Source organism: Sphaerodactylus townsendi, linkage group LG06, assembly GCF_021028975.2.
Source record: "Sphaerodactylus townsendi isolate TG3544 linkage group LG06, MPM_Stown_v2.3, whole genome shotgun sequence".
Taxonomy (NCBI): domain Eukaryota; kingdom Metazoa; phylum Chordata; class Lepidosauria; order Squamata; family Sphaerodactylidae; genus Sphaerodactylus; species Sphaerodactylus townsendi.
Window position 1 is genome coordinate 2,883,584 of NC_059430.1, and position 21,227 is coordinate 2,904,810.

General features: G+C 52.5%; 1 protein-coding gene across 1 annotated transcript; it reads left to right on the forward strand.

Annotated features, from left to right (window-relative positions):
- Positions 1 to 222: 222 nt before the first annotated feature.
- ARSA (arylsulfatase A) lies at positions 223 to 19,108 on the forward strand. Its single transcript, XM_048500803.1, has 8 exons — positions 223 to 1,331; positions 8,440 to 8,680; positions 11,576 to 11,794; positions 11,906 to 12,075; positions 12,845 to 12,969; positions 13,777 to 13,904; positions 17,272 to 17,374; positions 17,789 to 19,108. Exons 1-8 carry the CDS (start codon positions 1,105 to 1,107, stop codon positions 18,109 to 18,111), a joined length of 1,536 nt encoding a protein of 511 aa, XP_048356760.1. The 5' UTR covers positions 223 to 1,104; the 3' UTR covers positions 18,112 to 19,108.
- The last annotated feature ends 2,119 nt before the right edge of the window (positions 19,109 to 21,227 follow it).

Genomic DNA, 21,227 nt, shown 5'->3' on the forward strand with positions numbered 1-21,227 from the left:
AGCATAAGGACAGTCTCCTGATGATACGCTGAAATTCTGGTGCCGCTAGCCTAAAAACTGCGCACCCTGCAGGCCAAAAATGGAAAAACACTAAAAATACCCCAAAACGAACCCAGCATTTTGATGCCCCCCACAAGGTGACGCCCCGGGCAGCTGCCCACCTTGCCCAATGGGCATGACGCCAGGGATTTTGCGCCTGCGGAAGGGGCCGCGAGCCGGGCCGGAAACAAAAGGCTGAGGTTGCCTCCAGGGCAGCAGAGCGGCCGCCTCACGGTCAGTTGCGGGGGGGGGTGTGACGCACTGGACTCCCCTTCCCCGCCTCTGCATTTGGGGGAGGGCGGGCGCCCCCAGCCCTGGAGACCCCCGCTTTGCGGCCGGCTTCCCCTCCTGCCCCTCCGACGCCGGGCCTTTCAGAGGCGCCCTCGGGCTCCTCCTCCCCGGAGAGGAAGGCCGCGGGGCAGCGACCCCCACTCGCCTCCTGTTCCGCGCAGCCACTCGAGGGGCTCCTCTGAAAAGGCGGGGGAAAGCGCGCCCCCGAGGCTGCCGCCGCCGCCGCCGCCGCGTCCCTGGGAGGCTGTCCAGCGCAGAGGCCGGAGGAGGGGGGGGGCGGGGGCGGGCAGCAGGGCACGAGACCAGCGGCGGTCTCCGAAGGCAGCCGGGCGGGAACGAGGCTCGGGCGGCCTCACAGCGGCGCGTCCCGCGGGGGCGGCCGGACTTGGGGGCGGGGCCCGCCCCTTTTCGCCCCGCCCCCTGCCCCGCCCCTCGGGGAGACCGGCCGGACCACAAGTCCCGTCGTGCTTCGGGCGCTGGGGGGGGGGGGGGCGGCGGCCGGGGGGGCCCCGGAGCGGTCAGAAGGACCGGCCGGCCGGCGGGCAAGCTGGGCGAGGGGGAGGCTGGGCTGAGCCCCTGGGGCGCACGGCGTGGGCCAGCGGGAAGGGGGGCCAGCCTGGCCTCGCCTTGCAGGGCCGGGTCCCCCGTGGCCCCTCCTCACCTGCTGTGGCCACGCCCCCTCCAGTGCCCGCGGCCGGCGTGCCCCCCTCCCAGCGAGCCGCCGATCTGCTCCCGGGCACGAGGAGGGCACAGGCGGCGGGCCGTGCCGTGGCCATGCCTGGCGTGGGGCTCCGTGCCTGGCTGCTGGGGGGCCTGGCCCTGCTGGCTGCGGCCCCCCCGCCCCCCAACGTGGTGCTCATCTTTGCTGACGACTTGGGCTTCGGGGACCTGGCCAGCTACGGGCACCCCACCTCCGTCACCCCCGCCTTGGACAAGATGGCAGCGGGGGGCCTGCGCTTCACCAGCTTCTACAGCAGCAGCCCCGTCTGCAGCCCCTCCCGGTAGGCCGCCTTCTTTCTACTTTATTCATTTTATTAGATTTAATACCCCGCCCCCCTGAGCCCAGACTCCGGGCAGCTCAATGCACATCATTCCAAACCAGGGGTCTGCCACCTGTGGCTCTCCAGATGTTCATGGACTACAAATCCCATCAGCCCCTGCCAGCATGGCCTAGTGAATAAAGGGAACCTCCATGTTCAAAGGCAGTCCACCTGTAAAATCTGCTGGCGGAGAATGTAGTGATGGCCACAGGCTTGAAAGGGGATTAGATTCATGGAAGATAGATCTATCAGAGGCTACTAGCAACATCAGGGGAAGAGCTTCTATATCATGACCAGGTGCTCAGGAACAGCAACAGCAGAAGTCCCTTGCTTTCACCTCCTGCAGGTGAGCTCCCAAAGGCACCTGGTGGGCCACTGCAAGTAGCAGAGAGCTGGACTAGATGGACTCTGGTCTGATCCAGCAGGCTAGTTCTTATGTTCTTAAGGCCATTGCTTTCACCTCCTGCAGGTGAGCTCCCAAAGGCACCTGGTGGGCCACTGCAAGTAGCAGAGAGCTGGACTAGATGGACTCTGGTCTGATCCAGCTGGCGTGTTCTTTTCTTCTTAAGGCCATTGCTTTCACCTCCTGCAGGTGAGCTCCCAAAGGCCCCTGGTGGGCCACTGCAAGTAGCAGAGAGCTGGACTAGATGGACTCTGGTCTGATCCAGCTGGCGTGTTCTTTTCTTCTTAAGGCCATTGCTTTCACCTCCTGCAGGTGAGCTCCCAAAGGCCCCTGGTGGGCCACTGCAAGTAGCAGAGAGCTGGACTAGATGGACTCTGGTCTGATCCAGCAGGCTAGTTCTTATGTTCTTAAGGCCATTGCTTTCACCTCCTGCAGGTGAGCTCCCAAAGGCACCTGGTGGGCCACTGCAAGTAGCAGAGAGCTGGACTAGATGGACTCTGGTCCGATCCAGCAGGCTTGTTCTTATGCTCTTATAATGTTGGACTTGCAGAGGGTCTGAGCTGCCACTGATCCAGTAGGGCTCTTCTTATGTTATGTATTTGCAGCGCCCCTATGAAACCCATTCCCTGGTTCTTCCCGAATTGGCCATGCTGACAGGGGCTGATGGGATTTGTAGTCCATGAACATCTGGAGAGCTGCCAGGTTGCAGATCCCGGTTCTAAACATTGATCGCACAGTCTGCAACACACAACTTTGTATTGTCTTCATGGCACAATTGGGCATTCTTCTTTACGCAGCCTTGCCTAGATCTTAATCTCTTCTGAAATTTGCACCAGATGACCTATCGCAGCAACCAAAAGGAACACAGGGAGGGGAAACGTCAGCATGGGGTGATTTAGGTACAAAAGGGAGGGAATATTATTTATTATTATTTATTGAATTTAATATACCGCCCTATCCCCGAAGGGCTCAGTGGTTAGGAACCTGTGAGTGATTCAGCGCACTTCAAAGGTGTGTTTTGTCACACTTCCATACACAAACCGGAAGAGCCTGCTTTGCGCAAGAGGAAATAAATATCACAGTTGGCACAAACTGTCCTTAGAAGTCGCAAGAAAAGGGCTCCAACTGCCTTCTCCGAGCACTAAAACTTCCGCTTGCTTCAACTGAGCAAAAAATTCTGCCTTGTATTTTGTACCTGGCTATGAAACTGAATAACAATTCCTCTACGCTTCACGGCACAACACACTCATGCCCTTTCAGCAAGAGGGATTTTTTGAAACGTCCATGATGAAATTGCGGAAGGAAGTGCATTACATCTGGCAAGAGAAAGGGCCCGGCGACACTTTGTGCATATTTTGAAAGTTCTCATTCCAAGCACAATTTTGTTGCTGGGATGATGTAGGACAGTGGTGGCAAGCCTTTTCAAGACCGAGTGCCCAAATTGCAACCCAAAACCCACTTATTGATCGCAAAGTGCCAACACGGCAATTTAACCCAAATACTGAGGTTTTAGTTTAGAAAAAAACGGTTGGCTCTGAGGCGTGCATTACTCAGGAGTGAGCTTGGTGGTAGTCAGTGGCTTTGTTTTGAAGCAACTGTGCAACACTTCCAACGGGTGAATCACAACCCTAGGAGGGTTTACTCAGAAGCAAGCCCCATTGTCAGCAACCGAGCTTACTCACGCTTTAGTTCTTCGCATGAAAATCAGTGGGGTTGAACAGCGCTTAACAGGGTTGCCTACACTGCTTCCCCAAAACTAGGTCTTAGGTTAAATGGTAATAATCAAGCCCAGTGGCCCAGGCCCCAGGGGGGCAACTCTATTTGCGCGTGCCCACAGAGAGGGCTCTGAGTGCCACCTCTGGCACCCGTGCCATAGGTTTGCCACCACTGATGTAGGATGAAGAACCTCACTGCCAACAACACTGAGCGACCGGCCCAGATTGCCTCTTGCCGTGCAGATGGGAAGGTTCTTGCTGCTAAAGATTTCCCCCTTCCCTTCCCTAATTTCTGAACATTTTCTTGTCAGGTGCAGTTGGCTTCATTCACCATCCATTGCTGTGGCAGGGACCACCTGCTTATAGCCACATACATTATATTTTATTTATTTATTCTTTAGACCAGTGGTGGTGAACTTTGGCACTCCAGATGTTATGGACTACAATTCCCATCAATTGGCCAGGCTGGCAGGGGCTGATGGGAATTGTAGACCATAACATCTGGAGTGCCAAAGGTTCGCCACCACGGCTTTAGACTTTTATACCGCCCTATCCCCAAGGGGCTCTAGGTGGTGCACAACATATAAACATAATATAGTCATAAGATAGCTAAAAACCTTTAAAAGCAGCGATAGGAACAGTAAAAACTAAGTATAATAAGTGTAATAGATACAAGTATAAATATAAGTATATATGCATGCATAAGCCTATGAAGTCTGCTCAGAAGTCCCATGACGTTCAGTGGTACTTACTCCCAAGTGTGCCAGGATTGCACCCATCGGCAGCGCATGCTGTATCCTGAAGCGCGCATGGCAGAATCTCCCTGACTTCTCAGCTCTCTCCAGGCTCTTCTGGCCTCCAGCTGGCCTTCAGGGGTCCCCGGGGAAGGTGGTCGGACTGAGGCCCCAGGAACCTCCCTAGACTTTTCTCCAGGGCCGTTGCAGGCGAGCACCAGCCTCACATTTGAATTTATTTAGGCATTTACCTCTGAAGGTTTATATCCTGCCCTCCTCCCCTTCTGGGCTGGGGGCAACAGCTGAGCTCCAGGACTAGGCAGGTGCCCAGGTTTTATTAGCAGATCCAACCTTTCATCGCACAAACAAGCACAAACGAGTTCCTTCAGGACTGTTGAGCGAGTCCAGTTCTAGGCGAGTTTTTGTTCTAAGTTTCCGGGGTGGCCTCAGTGTGTTCCAGGCTCAGTTCTCTGCCCAGAAACCAGACGGCACCTTTTAGTGACCAGAGGTTAAGCTTTGGACCTGTCTTTGCTGTAATTCTGAGGCTACCAGCTTTGCCGACCAGGCCCTGGCTGAGTTTCACTCCTGCAGGGTGGTGGGCTCTATCTAGCACAGTGGTGGCGAACCTATGGCATGGGTGCCAGAGGTGGCACTCAGAGCCCTCTCTGTGGGCACACGCAAACAGAGTCATCTCCCCACAGACACACATGTAGGCTGGCCTGAGCCGCTGGGCTCAATTATTAGCATTAAACCTAAGACCTAGTTTTGGAGAAGCAGTGTAGGTAACCCTGTTAAGCGCTGTTCAACCCCACTGATTTTCATGTGAAGAACTAAAGTGCAATCCTTTACCTGGGAGTAAGCTCGGTTGCTGGCAATGGGGCTTGCTTCTGAGTAAACCCTCCTAGGGTTGTGATTCACCCATTGGAAGAGTTGCACGGTTGCTTCAAAACAAAGCCACCGACTACCACCAAGCTTACTCCCAAGTAACGCATGGCTCGGAGCCAACCGTTTTTTCTGAATTAAAACCTCAGCATTCAGGTTACATTGCCGTGTTGGCACTTTGCGATCAATAAGTGGGTTTTGAGTTGCAATTTGGGCACTTGGTCTCAAAAAGGTTTGCTGTCATTGATCTAGCAGAACAAAAGGGCTTCTCTTTGCAGTCCCCAGCTATGCTGCCTCCCAAAGAAATCTTCTGAGTCCTAAAACAAAGACGACTAGGTCAAGAGTTTCAGAACCTAACTAGGGAAGCCGCCAGATCTTGTTTGCCTTCACCTCTCGAAATTCCTTTCGAAACATTCTGGGCAGCCACGTACCTATAAATCTTCCTAAACATCGCAGGGCCCTTTGTCCTCCCAGACATAATTCCCTTCCTTCTGCAATTTTATCACGGACAGTGTTAAAAAAAATCCCTCTTGCTAAAAGGGCATGGGCGTGTGCCATGAAGTGTCGGGAAACTGTTCACTACAGGTTGTTATACTGCCCTTTTTATACAACTGTCAGAACCAGTTGGCAGAATTTGCCGTCAGCGAACAGACCTGATTTATCTGATCATCAAAAAATAGTCTACTTGTTAGATAATGATGACGAGCTCATCTTGGAAGTGGTTGCTAAGTTACTACGATTTATCTTCGAGCTGTGCCCTGAATGAATATAAGTTTTTTTTTCCTTTATGCCAATAAAGGTTGTGATTGATGGATTGATTGACAGGAGAGAAGCCACCTAAGAGCATGGTGTGTGAGAAGAGCTGTGATTATTCAACGTGGAAGATGCCTTGTTGGAGAGAGGCCATACAAATTGGGGGGGAGACATTCAACTTTAGCAGCAGTCTTGTTAAGCTCAGAAGACCAGCTAGTCGCTCTGCCCAAGGTCCCACCCTATTAATGGAATGCCGTAAATGTGTTTCAACAGATACCCTGTTTCCCCAAATATAAGACATCCCCGGAAAATAAGACGTAGTAGAGGTTTTGCTGAAGTGCGAAATATAAGGCATCCCCCGAAAGTAAGATGTAGCAAAGTTTTTGTTTGGAAGCATGCCCGACGAACAGAACACAGAAATATAAGACATCCCGTGAAAATAAGACATAGCGCATCTTTGGGAGCAAAAATTAATATAAGACACTGTCTTATTTTCAGGGAAACACAGTATTTTAAATGTTTTACGTTTTGTAAGGTAGTAGTAGAAGAAGAAGAGTTTGGATTTATATCCCCCCTTTCTCTCCTGCAGGAGACTCAAAGGGGCTGACAATAACCTTGCCCTTCCCCCCTCACAACAAACACCCTGTGAGGTAGGTGGGGCTGAGAGAGCTCCGAGAAGCTGGGACTAGCCCAAGGTCACCCAGCTGGTGTGTGTGGGAGTGCCCAGGCTAATCTGAATTCCCCAGATAAGCCTCCGCAGCTCAGGCGGCAGAGCTGGGAATGAAACCCGGTTCCTCCAGATTAGATACATGAGCTCTTAACCTCCCACGCCACTGCTGCTCCAGATAATTATATCTGTCTGACTGTTATTCACTTGAAGCCTGCTTGTGGGGATGTTTCAGGAGGCCCTGGAGAGGGGGTCCTCAGCACCCCTCTCCTCTGCTCATAACTTCACTGCCTCCCCCCCATCCTCCCCTCCCCCAGCCACCATCCTGCGTATGCTTCTCCCAGCTACCCTTTTCCTGGCAGTGCTGGGCAGGGCATGTAGCTGGGGGGCATGGCTGGCAGAGCCCAAGCAAGAAAGTGGCAAAGTTGGCAGCAATCGGCTCTCCTGGCAGCCCTGGGCCCTGGCAGGCACCCCACCTCAGGTAATTAGAAATGGAACGCGTTGTACTCTGCCTCTCAGCTAGTTAATTTCTGTATATGTGCAAAAACCATTCATCAACAAAGGCACGCAGAAGCTAAAGTGCCAGACAACAATGCTATGCAACATTAACAAACCTACGTAAACATCTATACATCAGAATGTTCCCATTTGTACGCTTAATACCTTGATAGAATCTGCATGTTGTATTGAGTCTCTATATCCACTCTGTCCGCCTGTAGACCTGAAGGAACGGACTCTGATCTTCTCAAAGGGGAAGCGTAACAAATGCTAAATATGAATCGGGAACAATAAGTTGTCGACATTTGTTGTTTTTAAAAAGGGATTGGTGATTTATTTGTATGGACGTTTAATTATTTCATCTTGTTTGTGTTCAGTTGTATTGTGATTTGATTTTGTTGTGCACCGCCCAGAGCCCTCCGGGGATAGGGCGGCATATAAGATTAAACAATGAATGAATGAATTAATGAATGAATGAATAAATAAATAAATATTTCATACACTAGTGTGTGACATTTTATATATGCAGACTATGAACTATAAGGAAACACTTCTTCACGCAACGTGTGATTGGTGTTTGGAATATGCTGCTACAGGAGGTGGTGATGGCCACTAACCTGGATAGCTTTAAAAGGGGCTTGGACAGGTTGATGGAGGAGAAGTCAATCTCTGGCTACCAATCTTGATCCTCCTTGATCTGAGATTGCAAATGCCTTAGCAGACCAGGTGTTCGGGAGCAGCAGCAGCAGAAGGCCATTGCTTTCACCTCCTGCCTGTGAGCTCCCAAAGGCACCTGGTGGGCCACTGCGAGTAGCAGAGAGCTGGACTAGATGGACTCTGGTCTGATCCAGCTGGCTTGTTCTTATGTTCTTATGTTCACTTTTGTATGTCTTTGTTGATGAATGGTTTTTGCACATATACACAAATTAAATCGTTGGTGAGGTGCAGCAGCGTTTCGTTCTGGCTGCCTGACCCAGTTATGTTGCACACACATTGAGGGGGGGGGGGGAGTTTCTTAGCCACCCCTCCCCAGCCTGTGCTGACCAGGACTCTCTGCACAGAGTGGGGGAAGAAATGCACACGGGGGAGGGGGGAGGCAGCTGGTCTCTCTGCCCCCGGCCCGGAGTCTGGGCAGCCTATCTGTTGCCCCCTTTAAGAACATAAGAACTAGCCTGCTGGATCAGACCAGAGTCCATCTAGTCCAGCACTCTGTTCCTCGCAGTGGCCCACCAGGTGCCTTTGGGAGCTCACGTGCAGGAGGTGAAAGCAATGGCCTTCTGCTGCTGCTGCTCCTGAGCACCTGGTCTGCTAAGGCCTTTGCAATCTCACATCAAGGAGGATCAAGATGGGTATACATTTTCTCTGGAATTCTCTTGGGAATACATTTTCTCTGACCTACCTGTTCTGGCACCTACAGGGCAGGCCTGCTGACGGGGCGCTACCAGACGCGCTCTGGCATCTACCCCGGCGTCTTTTACCCTGGCTCACGAGGAGGCCTCCCGTTGTCCGAGGTGACCGTGGCGGAAGTGCTGAAGACCCGGGGCTATGCCACCGCCATGGTGGGCAAGTGGCATTTGGGCATTGGGCCCAACGGAACCTTCCTGCCCACCCACCAGGGATTTGACCACTACCTGGGGGTGCCTTACTCACATGACCAGGTGAGCTGTGAAGAAGGGGGTGGGGGTGCTCTGTGGAGCAGGATAGTTCAGGGCAGGTGAGCTTGGTGGGTTGCTGGGAAGCGTGCTCGTGAGCGGCCCCTCGGAGGGCAAACCCAGCTGCTATTCTGACAGCGCTGACGGTTCCGACCTGGACCACAGCGACCGTGAGGATGACGGAAGCTTTGCCCCCACTGAGTTTATTTTTTTTATTTGAAGCGTGTATTCTCACCTTTCTCCCTTGCAGAACTGAAGGCAGTTGACACTATAAATAGGTAAAGAGGGCTTGCAAGATGGAGCCGTTCCACCAGACCTGTGGTCGAGGCAGTTACGGGCCTCCTCCTTCTCTGACCCCTCAGTAGGGTTTTAGCTGGGTTAGGACTATTTATTGAAAGAGGAGGAGGAGGAAAAGGAGGAGGAGGAGGAGGGGAGTAGTAGAAGTTTGGATTTATATCCCTCCTTTCTGTCCTGTAAGGAGACTCAAGGTGGCTTACAAACTCCGTTCCCTTCTGTCGAAGGCTTTCACGGCTGGAATCACTGGGGTGCAGTGTGGTTTCCGGGCTGTATGGCCGTGTTCTAGCAGCATTCTCTCCTGACGTTTTGCCTGCATCTGTGGCTGGCATCTTCAGAGGATCTGATAGTAGGAATGGAAAGCAAGTGGAGTATATATACTGTGAGGTCAAAAGACAGTGACTAATCAAGACAGTGACTAATCAGCTCCACACAAACACAGGACAACTATAGACAATAGCAACCAAGGAAACAAAGACCAGGATACTTCTATTCAGATGCATTCACCTATTGACCTTGCTATCTTCATTGTTACTCCCAGGCTACAGACTTCCTTGTGACTCACATACCAGGCTACTCTATTCAGAGGGCCTCACCTTTTGACCTCACAGTATATATACTCCACTTGCTTTCCATTCCTACCATCAGATCCTCTGAAGATGCCAGCCACAGATGCAGGCGAAACGTCAGGAGAGAATGCTGCTAGAACACGGCCATACAGCCCGGAAACCACACAGCACTCTGTTCCCTTCCTTTCCCCACAACAGACACCTGGTGAGGCAGGTGGGGCTGAGAGAGTCCGGAGAGAACTGGGGCTGTCCCAAGGTCACCCAGCAGGATTCATGTGTAGGAGTGGGGAAACAAATCCAGTTCACCTGATAAGAGCCCGCTGCTCAGGTGGAGGAGTGGGGAAGCAAACCCAGTTCTCCAGATTAGAGTTCAGTGCTGTTAACCGCTATGCTATGCTAGTGTGTTGTAAAACATATTATTGCCATCTGGGTTTACTAGTTTTTTAGTTACGACTTTGGCCTAAATTGGAAATGTTTTTTATGATTCAATGGTTTAAACTGTACTTTGATATGTTGTAGGCCACCCTGAGCCTGCAAGGGGAAGAGCAGCCTAGAAATGCAATTAATTATTAATTATTAATTAAAGACAGCCATTGTAAGACAGGTGGTTGTGGGTTTTTCCAGACTGTGTGGCTGTGGTCTGGAAACCCACAACAGTTAGACAGTGGTGGCGAACCTTTGGCACTCCAGATGTTCATGGACTACAATTCCCATCAGCCCCTGCCAGCATGGCCAATTGGCCATGCTGGCAGGGGCTGATGGGAATTGTAGTCCATGAACATCTGGAGTGCCAAAGGTTCGCCACCACGGAGTTAGGTGATTCCAGCCATGAAAGCTTTTGACAGTTAGAAAACAGATAAAAGGCCACAATCTAAAAACTCCTATAAGGACTGCAAATCAATAAAAACTAAATTTCTCCAATCCAAGTAAATGCTCTTCCGCTGCCACCTGGAGATAAAAAATGTGGGGTCCAGCCCCCCCCCCCCCCCGCCTTGGGAAGTGGTCCTGTAATTGTGGGGCTGCCACTGAAAAGGCCCTCTCTCCTGTACCCACCCAGTGACCTCCTTTGGTTGATGGGATGTTCTAGAGGGCCTCGACTTGTGATTTTAACTCCCAGGCAGCCAGGTATGGAAGAAGATGCCCAGCTCCCAGGTGCCCACCTCTTCTGAGGTGTGTGCAGTTCTATCCTTTCTCACCTGGCTTGGCACCTCTTCCTCTCCCTGAAGTAGAAGAGAAGAAGAAGAGTTTGGATTTATATCCCCCTTTCTCTCCTGCAGGAGACTCAAAGGGGCTTACCTTCTCCTTGCCTTTCCCGCCTCACAACAAACACCCTGTGAGGTAGGTGGGGCTGAGAGAGCTCCGAGAAGCTGTGACTAGCCCAAGGTCACCCAGCTGGTGTGTGTGGGAGTGCACAGGCTAATCTGAATTCCCCAGATCAGCCTCCACAGCTCAAGTGGCAGAGCTGGGAATCAAACCCGGTTCCTCCAGATTAGATACACGAGCTCTTAACCTCCTACGCCACTGCTGAAGAGAAGAGGAAGAAGGAAGAAGAAGAGTTGGATTTATATCCCCCCTTTCTCTCCTGAAAGGAGACTCAAAGGGGCTTACAACCACCTTTATTTATTTATTTAATTTATTTATTATTAGATTTAATATACCACCCTATCCCCAGAGGGCTCAGACGCACTTTCCCACCTTTCCCGCCCCCACCCACAACAACCCCCACCCCCGTGAGATAGGTGGGGTTGAGAGAGCTTCAAAGAACTATGACTAGCCCAAGATCACCCAGCTGGCATGTGTTGGAGCGCACAAGCTAATCTGGTTCACCAGATAAACCTGCACAGCTCAAGTGGCAGAGCAGGGGGATCAAACCCAGTTCTCCAGATTGGAGTGCGCCTGCTCTCAACCACTATATCGCACCGGCTCTCAAGTGGTAGACCAGGCCTACAGGAGGGGACAGAGGGTGTGTCGTGTAGCTCCAAGCGAGCGGCGTATGGGCTTTCAGCAGCCTGCCCCCCTCTCCCCTCTTCCGTTGCAGGGGCCCTGCCAGAACCTGACCTGCTTCCCCCCCAACACGCCGTGCTTTGGTACCTGCGACCAAGATGTGGTGCTCGCCCCCCTGTTTTGGAACCTCAGCGTCGTGGAGCAGCCCGTCTCCTTCCCTGACCTGGGAGCACGCTACGTCACTTTTGCTGAAGACTTCATCGCTTCCTGTGGCCGCCGCAACCAGCCCTTCTTCCTCTACTATGCCTCCCACGTGAGTTCCGGGCCTCTCCTGATCCGAGGCAGAGGGGAGGGGCAAAGAAACCAGGGCATGGGGTGGGGGAGGTCCTCCTACATGACTGCTAACTTGTCCTCTCCTCCCCAGCACTCCCACTACCCCCAGTTTGCGAGCCAGGAATACACGGGGCAGACCCCCCGGGGGCCCTTTGGAGATGCCCTCTTGGAGCTGGACAGCTCCGTGGGGCATCTCTTGCAAGCGCTGCAGGACAGCGGGGTATACGACAGCACCCTGGTCTTCTTCACGTCTGACAACGGGTGAGTGAGCCAGGGAGGAGGTATTGCCCGCCTTCTTCCTGCATGCAGGACTGGGGAAAGAAGGGGGGCCCAGAAGAATGAAGATACTTCCTGCATTGCCCTTGGGGTGGTCAGGCACAGGAGGGCAGGCCCACTTGTCTCTGGGGAGCAAGAGCCTGTCATGGCCTGAACGAGGACCAGGGAGGTAAAGATCTCCCCCTTTATTGGCTTCCTGTGAGCTCTCCCAGGAGCAGCAGTGGTGTAGGAGGTTAAGAGCTCGTGTGTCTAATCTGGAGGAACCGGGTTTGATTCCCAGCTCTGCCGCCTGAGCTGCGGAGGCTTATCTGGGGAATTCAGATTAGCTTGTGCACTCCCCCACACGCCAGCTGGGTGACCTTGGGCTAGTCCCAGCTTCTCGGAGTGTTTGTTGTGAGTCCCAGCTTCTCAGGGTGTTTGTTGTGAGGGGGGAAGGGCAAGGAGATTGTCAGCCCCTTTGAGTCTCCTACAGGAGAGAAAGGGGGATATAAATCCAAGCTCCTCCTCCTCCTCTTCTTCCTCTTCCTCTTCCTCTTCTTCTTCTTCTTCTTCTTCTTCTTCTTCTTCTTCTTCTTCTTCTTCTTCTTCTTCTTCTTCTTCTTCTTCTTCTTCTTCTTCTTCTTCTTCTTCCCCAACTAAAAGGTTGAATTTGGAGCAGGCAGAGTTCAGACACGGGTGGAGTGAGATTGAGAACTACTGCGTTGCTTGCAAAAAAAAGGAAGCCAACCTTCTCTGCCTCTGCTTTTATGTCCAGCCCAGAGACCATGCGCATGTCCCGCGGGGGCAGTTCGGGCCTCCTCAAGTGTGGCAAAGGAACGACCTACGAGGGTGGCGTGAGGGAACCTGCCCTGGCCTACTGGCCAGGTCGTGTTGCTCCAGGTACGTCTGGCCACTCTTGGCCACAATTTCCCAAGAGCCCTCAAGCAGGACCTCTCTGCCTGCCTGCTCTAGGTTCTGTGGAAGGTAGAAACTTGGGGTTGGATCCGATAGGTCTGTCCTATGGGCAGCGGCACCTCACCCTGACACAAATTGCACAAGAGCCAATGTGGTGTAGTGGTTAAGATCAGGTGGACTCTAACCTGGAGAACTGGGTTTGATTCCACACTGCTCCACATTTGAAAACCAGGTTTGATTCCCCACTCCTCCACACAAGCGGTGGATTCTAATCTGGTGTTTGTGTGTCTGCTTCAGCGCATGAGGCCTGCCGGGTGACCTTGGGCTAGTCACAGCTTCTCGGAGCTCTCTCAGCCCCACCTACCACACTGGGTGTCTGTTGTGGGGAGAGGAAGGGAAAGGAGCTTGTCAGCCCCCTTGAGACTCCTTACAGGAGAGAAAGGGGGGATATACATCCAGACTTCTTTTTCTTTCTCGGGAGGACAAAGGGTCTTGGGGGTGGGAGAGCCCTGGTTGATAGTAAATGGGATCCATATGACTGGACCCTCGCTTGTTCCTTTGTTTATGATGAGGGTGGGGGTCCGATGGGGCTAGCCTGGAGTGAATGCCTGCTGGCCCACTTCTTCCCTCTGGAGCAGCAGTGGCGTAGGAGGTTAAGAGCTCGTGTATCTAATCTGGAGGAACCGGGTTTGATTCCCAGCTCTGCCGCCTGAGTCTCCTGCAGGAGAGAAAGGGGGGGGATATAAATCCAAACTCTTCTTCTTCTTCCTTTTCCCTTCTGTCTTGGCCTAGGGGTGACCCATGAGCTGGCCAGCACCTTGGACCTCCTGCCCACCCTGGCAGCCCTGGCGGGGGCTCCCCTCCCCAACGTCACCTTGGATGGCTTCGACCTCAGCCCCATCCTCTTTGGAAGCGGGACGGTGAGCTTTGGAGAGATCGTCCTGACCAGCGTCTTGCAGGGAGGGCGGCAGGGGACTCTCCCGGGCAATAGGAGGGAGGGCTCCGTCCCTCCTGGTTGCTGTCTCTGAAGGCCCCGTTCCACGTCTGGGGTGCTTGTCCGTCTCAGACCGCTTCCAAAATACAGGTGGAGGTTGGTGCGGAAAGTTTTGCGTTGACCAACAGCAAGGAGGGAGATAAGAGTCTTGGAGGGTGGGGGGAGGGAATGGAGAGGAGACGTCTGAGGGGGGATATGATTGAAGTCTATAAAATTATGCCTGGGGTAGAAAATGTCAACAGAGAGAAATTTTTCTCTCTTCCTCACAATACTAGAACCAGGGGGCATCCATTGAAAATGCTGGGGGGAAGAATGAGGACTAATAACAGGAAACACTTCTTCACACAACGTGTGGTTGGTGTTTGGAATATGCTGCCACAGGAGGTGGTGATGGCCACTCACCTGGATAGCTTTAAAAGGGGCTTGGACAGATTTATGGAGGAGAAGTCGATCTATGGCAGTGGTGGCGAACCTATGGCACGGGTGCCAGAGGTGGCACTCAGAGCCCTTTCTGTGGGCACACATGCACTGAGTTCATCATGTGGGGGGTGGAAAATCACCCCCCCACACACACACACATCTAGGCTAGCCTGGGCACGATCCTTTACCTGGGAGTAAGCTCGGTTGCTGGCAATGGGGCTTGCTGCTGAATAAACCCTCCTAGGGTCGTGATTCACCCGTTCGAAGCATTGCGCGTTTGCTTCACCAGCTTACTCCCAAGTAACGTGCGTTTTGGAGCCAACTGTTTTTTCTAAACAAAAACCTCAGTATTCAGGTTAAATTGCCGTGTTGGCACTTTGCGATTAATAAGTGGGTTTTGTGTTGCAATTTGGGCACTCGGTCTCGAAAAGGTTCACCATCACTGATCTATGGCTACCAATCTTGATCCTCCTTGATCTGAGGTTGCAAATGCCTTAGCAGACCAGGTGCTCGGGAGCAGCCGCAGCAGCAGAAGGCCGTTGCTTTCACCTGCTGCACGTGAGCTCCCAAAGGCACCTGTTGGGCCACTGCGAGTAGCAGAGAGCTGGACTAGATGGACTCTGGTCTGATCCAGCAGGCTAGTTCTTATGTTCTAAGGCTGAAATTCAACTGGTGAAGCCATCCCTCTCTTTCCTATCCATGTTGGCAACAGCAGGGGCTGAACATTTGCTTATCTTACAAATTTTGCAACCCTGCCAGCGGAGGGTAAAAGTGAGAATAAAGCAAATGCTTTGTGTGAGGAGGGAGACAGGGGTGTGAAGGTCAAGGGGGGGGGGGGATGAAAAATGTGGGGACCTTTTCTCCATTTTTCCCCAGTGGCAAAGTAGGGAAATTTGGGAGAAGCAATTTTTTTAAAAATCCTATGAAATATTTTGTTTTTCTGAGCGCGAAAAACATTGTGTTAAAAAGCATTTCATTTTTTCCCAGTGGACGGCATGACAACATCTGAGAACTTTCTCAAGAGTTCAGTATTCTCAGCGTGAGAAAGTTAAACTTAATATCCCGAAATGCTGATGGTTATACTTCTTACAGTTGAATGGAAGTGTTTCTGTCCGAATAATACATTTCTTTTTGCTTAATATAGAATTTCTTTGCTGCCTTCAACGTTTATTTTCCCTTCTTTTCAGATAGCAAAAATGTAAAAATTTATGTGCTGCCATGGCATAAGATGCAACAGTTTCTCAAATATTGAGCACACTTGCAATTTTTTCTCAAAGAAAATGAAACTGTTTGCACTTTGAAATGGCCTAAATGTGTCAAATAGTAACATTTAATATGTTACCTAAGATATAAACTGTGCATTTTATTGGTTGTGGGTTTTCCAGGCTGTGTGGCCGTGATCTGGTAGATCTTGTTCCTAAAGTTTCGCCTGCAAAACATTAGGAACAAGATCTACCAGACCACGGCCACACAGCCCGGATAACCCACAACAACCAGTTGAATCCAGCCATGAAAGCCTTCAACAATACACAAACAATTTGTGCATTTTATGTTGTTAAATGAATAAAAGGAGCAGCAGTGGCGTAGGAGGTTAAGAGCTCGTGTATCTAATCTGGAGGAACCTGGTTTGATTCTCATCTCTGCCGCCTGAGCTGTGGAGGCTCATCTGGGGAATTCAGATTTTGGTGCAGTTTGGTTCAGGGGGTCCAAAGTTATGGGGGCTACCCATTGAGGGTCCATAATTTTGGACCCCCTGAACCAAACTGCACCAAACTTGGGGGGTGCCATCATCTCCAGATGATACCCTGAAATTTTGATGCCGATACATCCAAAAATGCATCCCCTGCAGGAACATCCTAGAAATTTGCCCAAGAATCTTTGTTCTGCATTGAGTTTTCTGCATTGCTGTCAATGGGGGTTGCAGGCTGGGGGGGGGGCACATTTCTGAAGGCACAGTCGCAAAACTTTCAGGGTCTCATCAGGAGACTGCCCTAATGATACCCCCAAGATTGGTGCAGTTTGGTTCAGGGGGGGCCAAAGTTATGGACCCTCAAAACTGTAGCCCCCATCTCCTATTAGCTCCCATTGGAAACCATGGGGGATAGGGGCACCCCCTTTGGGAGTCCGTAACTTTGGACTCCCTGAACCAAACCTCACCAAACTTGGGGAATAGCATAAGGACAGCCTCCTGATGATACGCTGAAATTTTGGTGCCGCTAGCCTAAAAACTGCGCCCCCCTGTAGGCAACAAATGGAAAACCACTAAAATACCCCAAAACGAACCCAGCATTTTGATGCCCCCCACAAGGTGATGCCCTGGGAAGCTGCCCACCTTGCCCAATGGGCATTACGCCAGTGGGCTAGTCACAGCTTCTCGGAGCTCTCTCAGCCCCACCTACCTCACAGAGTGCTTGTTGTGAGGGGGAAGGGCAAGGAGATTGTAAACCCCTTTGAGTCTCCTGCCGGAGAGAAAGGGGGGATATAAATCCAAACTCTTCTTCTTCTTCTAAAACAGGTTAGGTTTGATAGGGAAGCAGAAATTGGATATATTTTTGCTTTCCACCAAACTTTCATTTTTTTTCTGGTGGAAAAAAAGCCCCTTTCCCTCATGGCTTCACAGTTCTGGACGGAGGCTTTCCTCTGTCTAAGATTTGGGGGCGGAAGGGCAGGGCACGCAGTTCCAGCAGCTGCATTCAGGAGCCCTTTACGGGACGTGTCACAAGGGGACCAGGAGGTGGCACAAAGGAAGAGCCAAGTGTGTGTCAAAAGGGATTGGGGCTGCTACAGTTTGCTGCTTGCTACCCCCATTGCTTCCTATGGTGCCTCTTCTGTGATTCCCCCCCCCCAATTTCCCTCTCTGCTTCTACCAACAGAGCCCCCGCAAGACCATGTTCTATTATCCGCCAGCTCCCAACTCGCAGCTCGGTGTCTTTGCAGTCCGCTATGGCAAATACAAAGCGCACTTCTACACGCAAGGTGAGCTCAAGGGCTCCTCCGCAGCTGGGTTGCGTTGGGATTGGGACCCTTCCCACCTCTGCCGGGTTGCTGGGTTGTGTAGGGATTGGGACCTTCGGGGTTGCGTAGGGATTGGGACCTCACCTGGGTTGCGTAGGGATTGGGACCTTCTGGGTTGCATAGGGATTGGGACCTCGGCTGGGTTGCGTAGGGATTGGGACCTTCTGGGTTGCGTAGGGATTGGGACCTTCTGGGTTGTGTAGGGATTGGGACCTCTGCTGGGTTGTGTAGGGATTGGGACCTTCTGGGTTGTGTAAGGATTGGGACCTTCTGGGTTGCTTAGGGATTGGGACCTCTGCTGGGTTGCGTAGGGATTGGGACCCTTCCCACCATGCCAGCCCTGGGGTGCAACTGCCTCTCTGTGTCTCTCTCCAGGTGCGTTCCATAGTGGCACCACGCCTGACCACGACTGCTACGGGCTGACCCCCTTGGTGTTTCATGACCCTCCGCTGCTCTACGACCTGGAATCGGATCCGGCTGAGAATTACAACCTTCTCGATGAAGCTCAGCTCAGGCCCGAAGTCCTGGCTGTCGTCAAGGAGATGCGGCTGCGGAAAGCCACTTTCGACCAGCAGATGAAGTTTGGGGAGAGCGAGATGGGGCGGGGCAAGGACCCCTCCCTGGAGCCCTGCTGCTCCCCCCAGTGCACCTCCAGACCGTCCTGCTGCCGCTGTCCGTCTGGCTCTCACCCCACCTGACTCTCTCCTCCGCCCTCCTGCAATCTACCTCTGGCTCTTTCGCTTAACCAAGTTGGGGGACGTTTAAACTCTGGTTGGCTTTTCAGAGAGGACCCCGTTGCTTCTGTTCTGCCCTGTGACGGGCCAAACTGGAAGCTCCTAGGGGCAGAGCCTCTCTTGCCCTCTCCTGGGGGCTGCTCGGAGGACACTGGGACACTGGGACACTGATGGAGATCTCAAAAACAATCAGGCTGAAACTATTCCTTCACTCTCCTGGGGGCCGGAGGGTATTTGCCACACCCAGGAGAAGCCCTGATGTCACAGGGTGATGGGGAATCCCCCCTCCCATCGCAGGGCGTGCAGTTCCAATCTGGTCTCCAGCATCGTGGACCTGGCAGGAGGGTCACAACCTCCTGAGCCCTGAAGGCAGAAGGGAGCTGAGCGCCTTGACTGGCTCAGACCCAGAGGCGTATCTAGGAAAAATGTAGCCCAGTGCAAAAATCTGAGTTCCCCCCACCCTCCGTATGGGCGGCTGCCCTCTCCTACCATGACCAAACAATTTTTTTTGCACCAGATTATCTGGTGCATCGGGGGGGGGGGGAGAGAAGGGGTGTGGGGGCGATTTTGCAGCCTCCACATGACTAAATGGCCGCAGCCCGGGACTGTTGACCCAGATGTCCCCTGAGCGGTACGCCTCTGCTCAGGCCCTGTCTCCTTGCACTGGCTAAGCCGTCCCTTGGGAAGCCCTGCTTGAACCTTTCCTGTGCAAAAGTGAGCGAAGGGGCTGAGCTTGGCCAATGTAGTTGGCAACAATAGCAAAGACTCCCCAGATATTCCCAGTTTAAGCTGACCTGCTTCTCTGGGCCAGAGTTGTCCAACCTCTCGATGAATTCTAGCCAGAGGTGGGATCCAGCAGATTCTCACAGGTTCCCGAGAGTAGGTTACTAATTATTAGTGTGTGCCAAGAGGGGGTTACTAATGGGTGATTTTGCCACGCGGTTTTGGCCTTATTTACGCCCCTCCTCTCAGCAGTAGCGCGCAGAACTGGAAGCAGTCTAGCAGGAGGTGCACCGGCATGCATGGCAGCCTGCGCCTGCGTGCATTCGTTTCCCACCCAAGGACCAGCACAGCGGCTGCGTCCTTGCCACAACCCCGCCCAGGAATGCCCCGCCCCCGTTGTGCCCCGCCCAGCCCCATTGGCGCTACGCCACAGTTTGAATCCCACCCCCATGGGAACCTGTTACCGTGTTTCCCCGAATATAAGACAGTGTCTTATATTAATTTTTGCTCCCAAAGATGTGCCATGTCTTATTTTCAAGGGATGTCTTATTTTTCCTGTGTTCTGTTCATCGGGCATGCTTCCAAACAAAAACTTTGCTACGTCTTACTTTCGGGGGATGCCTTATATTTCGCACTTCAGCAAAACCTCTACTATGTCTTATTTTTCGGGGATGTCTTATATTAGGGGAAACAGGGTACTAAAATTTTTGGATAACACCACTGATTCTAGCCCAGCCTTTGCTCGCTGGTCATCTTCCTAGGTTGGTGCTCTCAGGTTCGCAGACGACTTTCCAAAGAGACGTGCCGAGGTTGTTTGCTGTTGCCTGCCTCTGTGTAGCACCCCTGAACTTCTTTGTTCCAAGTACTAACCAGACCAACCCAGCACAGCTTCTGAGAACTGACAGAACTGGGCCAACTTGGGGCCTCTGGGTCAGGCCGGAGTCTTCCTTAGACGCACCTTTTGTTGAAGAACGGTGTCCGTCTGGCAGGAACAGGAGCGCGAGGCCCGGCTGCCTCCCTTCCGGCCTCCGCTCACAAGCCACAGACCTGCTGTGAAGTGTTTGGAACGATGCTGGCTGCCACCGAAATGCCAAGGAGGGACTCCAGAAGCCCAGGGCTTGTGGCAGTCCCTCCTGCATCAGAATGGGATGCCATTTCCCTGTCACCAAGAACAGCCATTCTACAGTGCCAGCCGTGCCCTCTGCCAGCTGCAGCGCTGCCGAAAAGGCCAGGGGATTTTACTTTCAGTGCCCTTTGTCCACCGAAGGCCCTGATGCCTTTTGTACCCCTTCAGCTATTTAAACCAATTTTTCCTTTGTGCAAGAGCAAAGAAAAGTGGATGTATTGGGGGGGGCGGGCGGGCCGGGGCTTGTGTTGCTGCTGCTGCTCTCTCTGCTTCTTATCCTTTCTCCGGGTGAGAGACCAGACCTCGTCCCCCAACAAAGCAAGGAGAGTTTCTTCTTTCTTTTGGCCTCTTGTAGCGGAGTGCTGTTTTCCTGAAGGTGTCTCATAAGAACAAGCCAGCTGGATCAGACCAGAGTCCATCTAGTCCAACTCTCTGCTACTCGCAGTGGCCCACCAGGTGCCTTTGGGAGCTCACAGGCAGGAGGTGAAATCAATGGCCTGCTGCTGCTGCTGCTGCTGCTCCCGAGCACCTGGACTGTTGAGGCATTTGCAACCTCAGATCAAAGAGGATCAAGTTTGGTAGCCATAAATCGACTTCTCCTCCATAAATCTGTCCAAGCCCCTTTTAAAGCTATCCACCTCCTGTGGCAGCATATTCCAAACACCAATCACACGTTGCGTGAAGAAGCGTTTCCTTTTATTAGTCCTAATTCTTCCCCCCAGCATTTTCAATGGATGCCCCCTGGTTCTAGTATTGTGAGAAAGAGAGAAAAATTTCCCTCTGTCCACATTTTCTACCCCAGGCATCATTTTATAGACTTCAATCGTATCCCTCCTCAGCCGTCTCCTCTCCAAACTAAAGAGTCCCAAACGCTGCAGCCTCTCCTCATAGGTGTAGTCTTGCCCACGAGGCCCCAAGGAAGAGATGACACGCGGAGATTCCATCTGGTGGAGAGAGCCAGTAGCAGGAAGCGCGGGATCTCGTGATCCTGGCAACTCTGCCTTGTGCCAGGCTCGGGCTCCTTTTATTAGGGTTTACAAGAGGGGGGGCAACGTGGGCGGACCGGGAGGCGGGAGAGCGGGAGGTCATCATGTGATGCATGATCTCATAGGGCTGCTATGTGCAGGAGGAAGCGTCTGCGTCTGGGTCTAATCCACACCTGGAGGGCAAGAGCCCCTTTGTCCCTTTGTCTGGGACATCTGGTGACCGTGAGTCAGGCATCTCATGACCT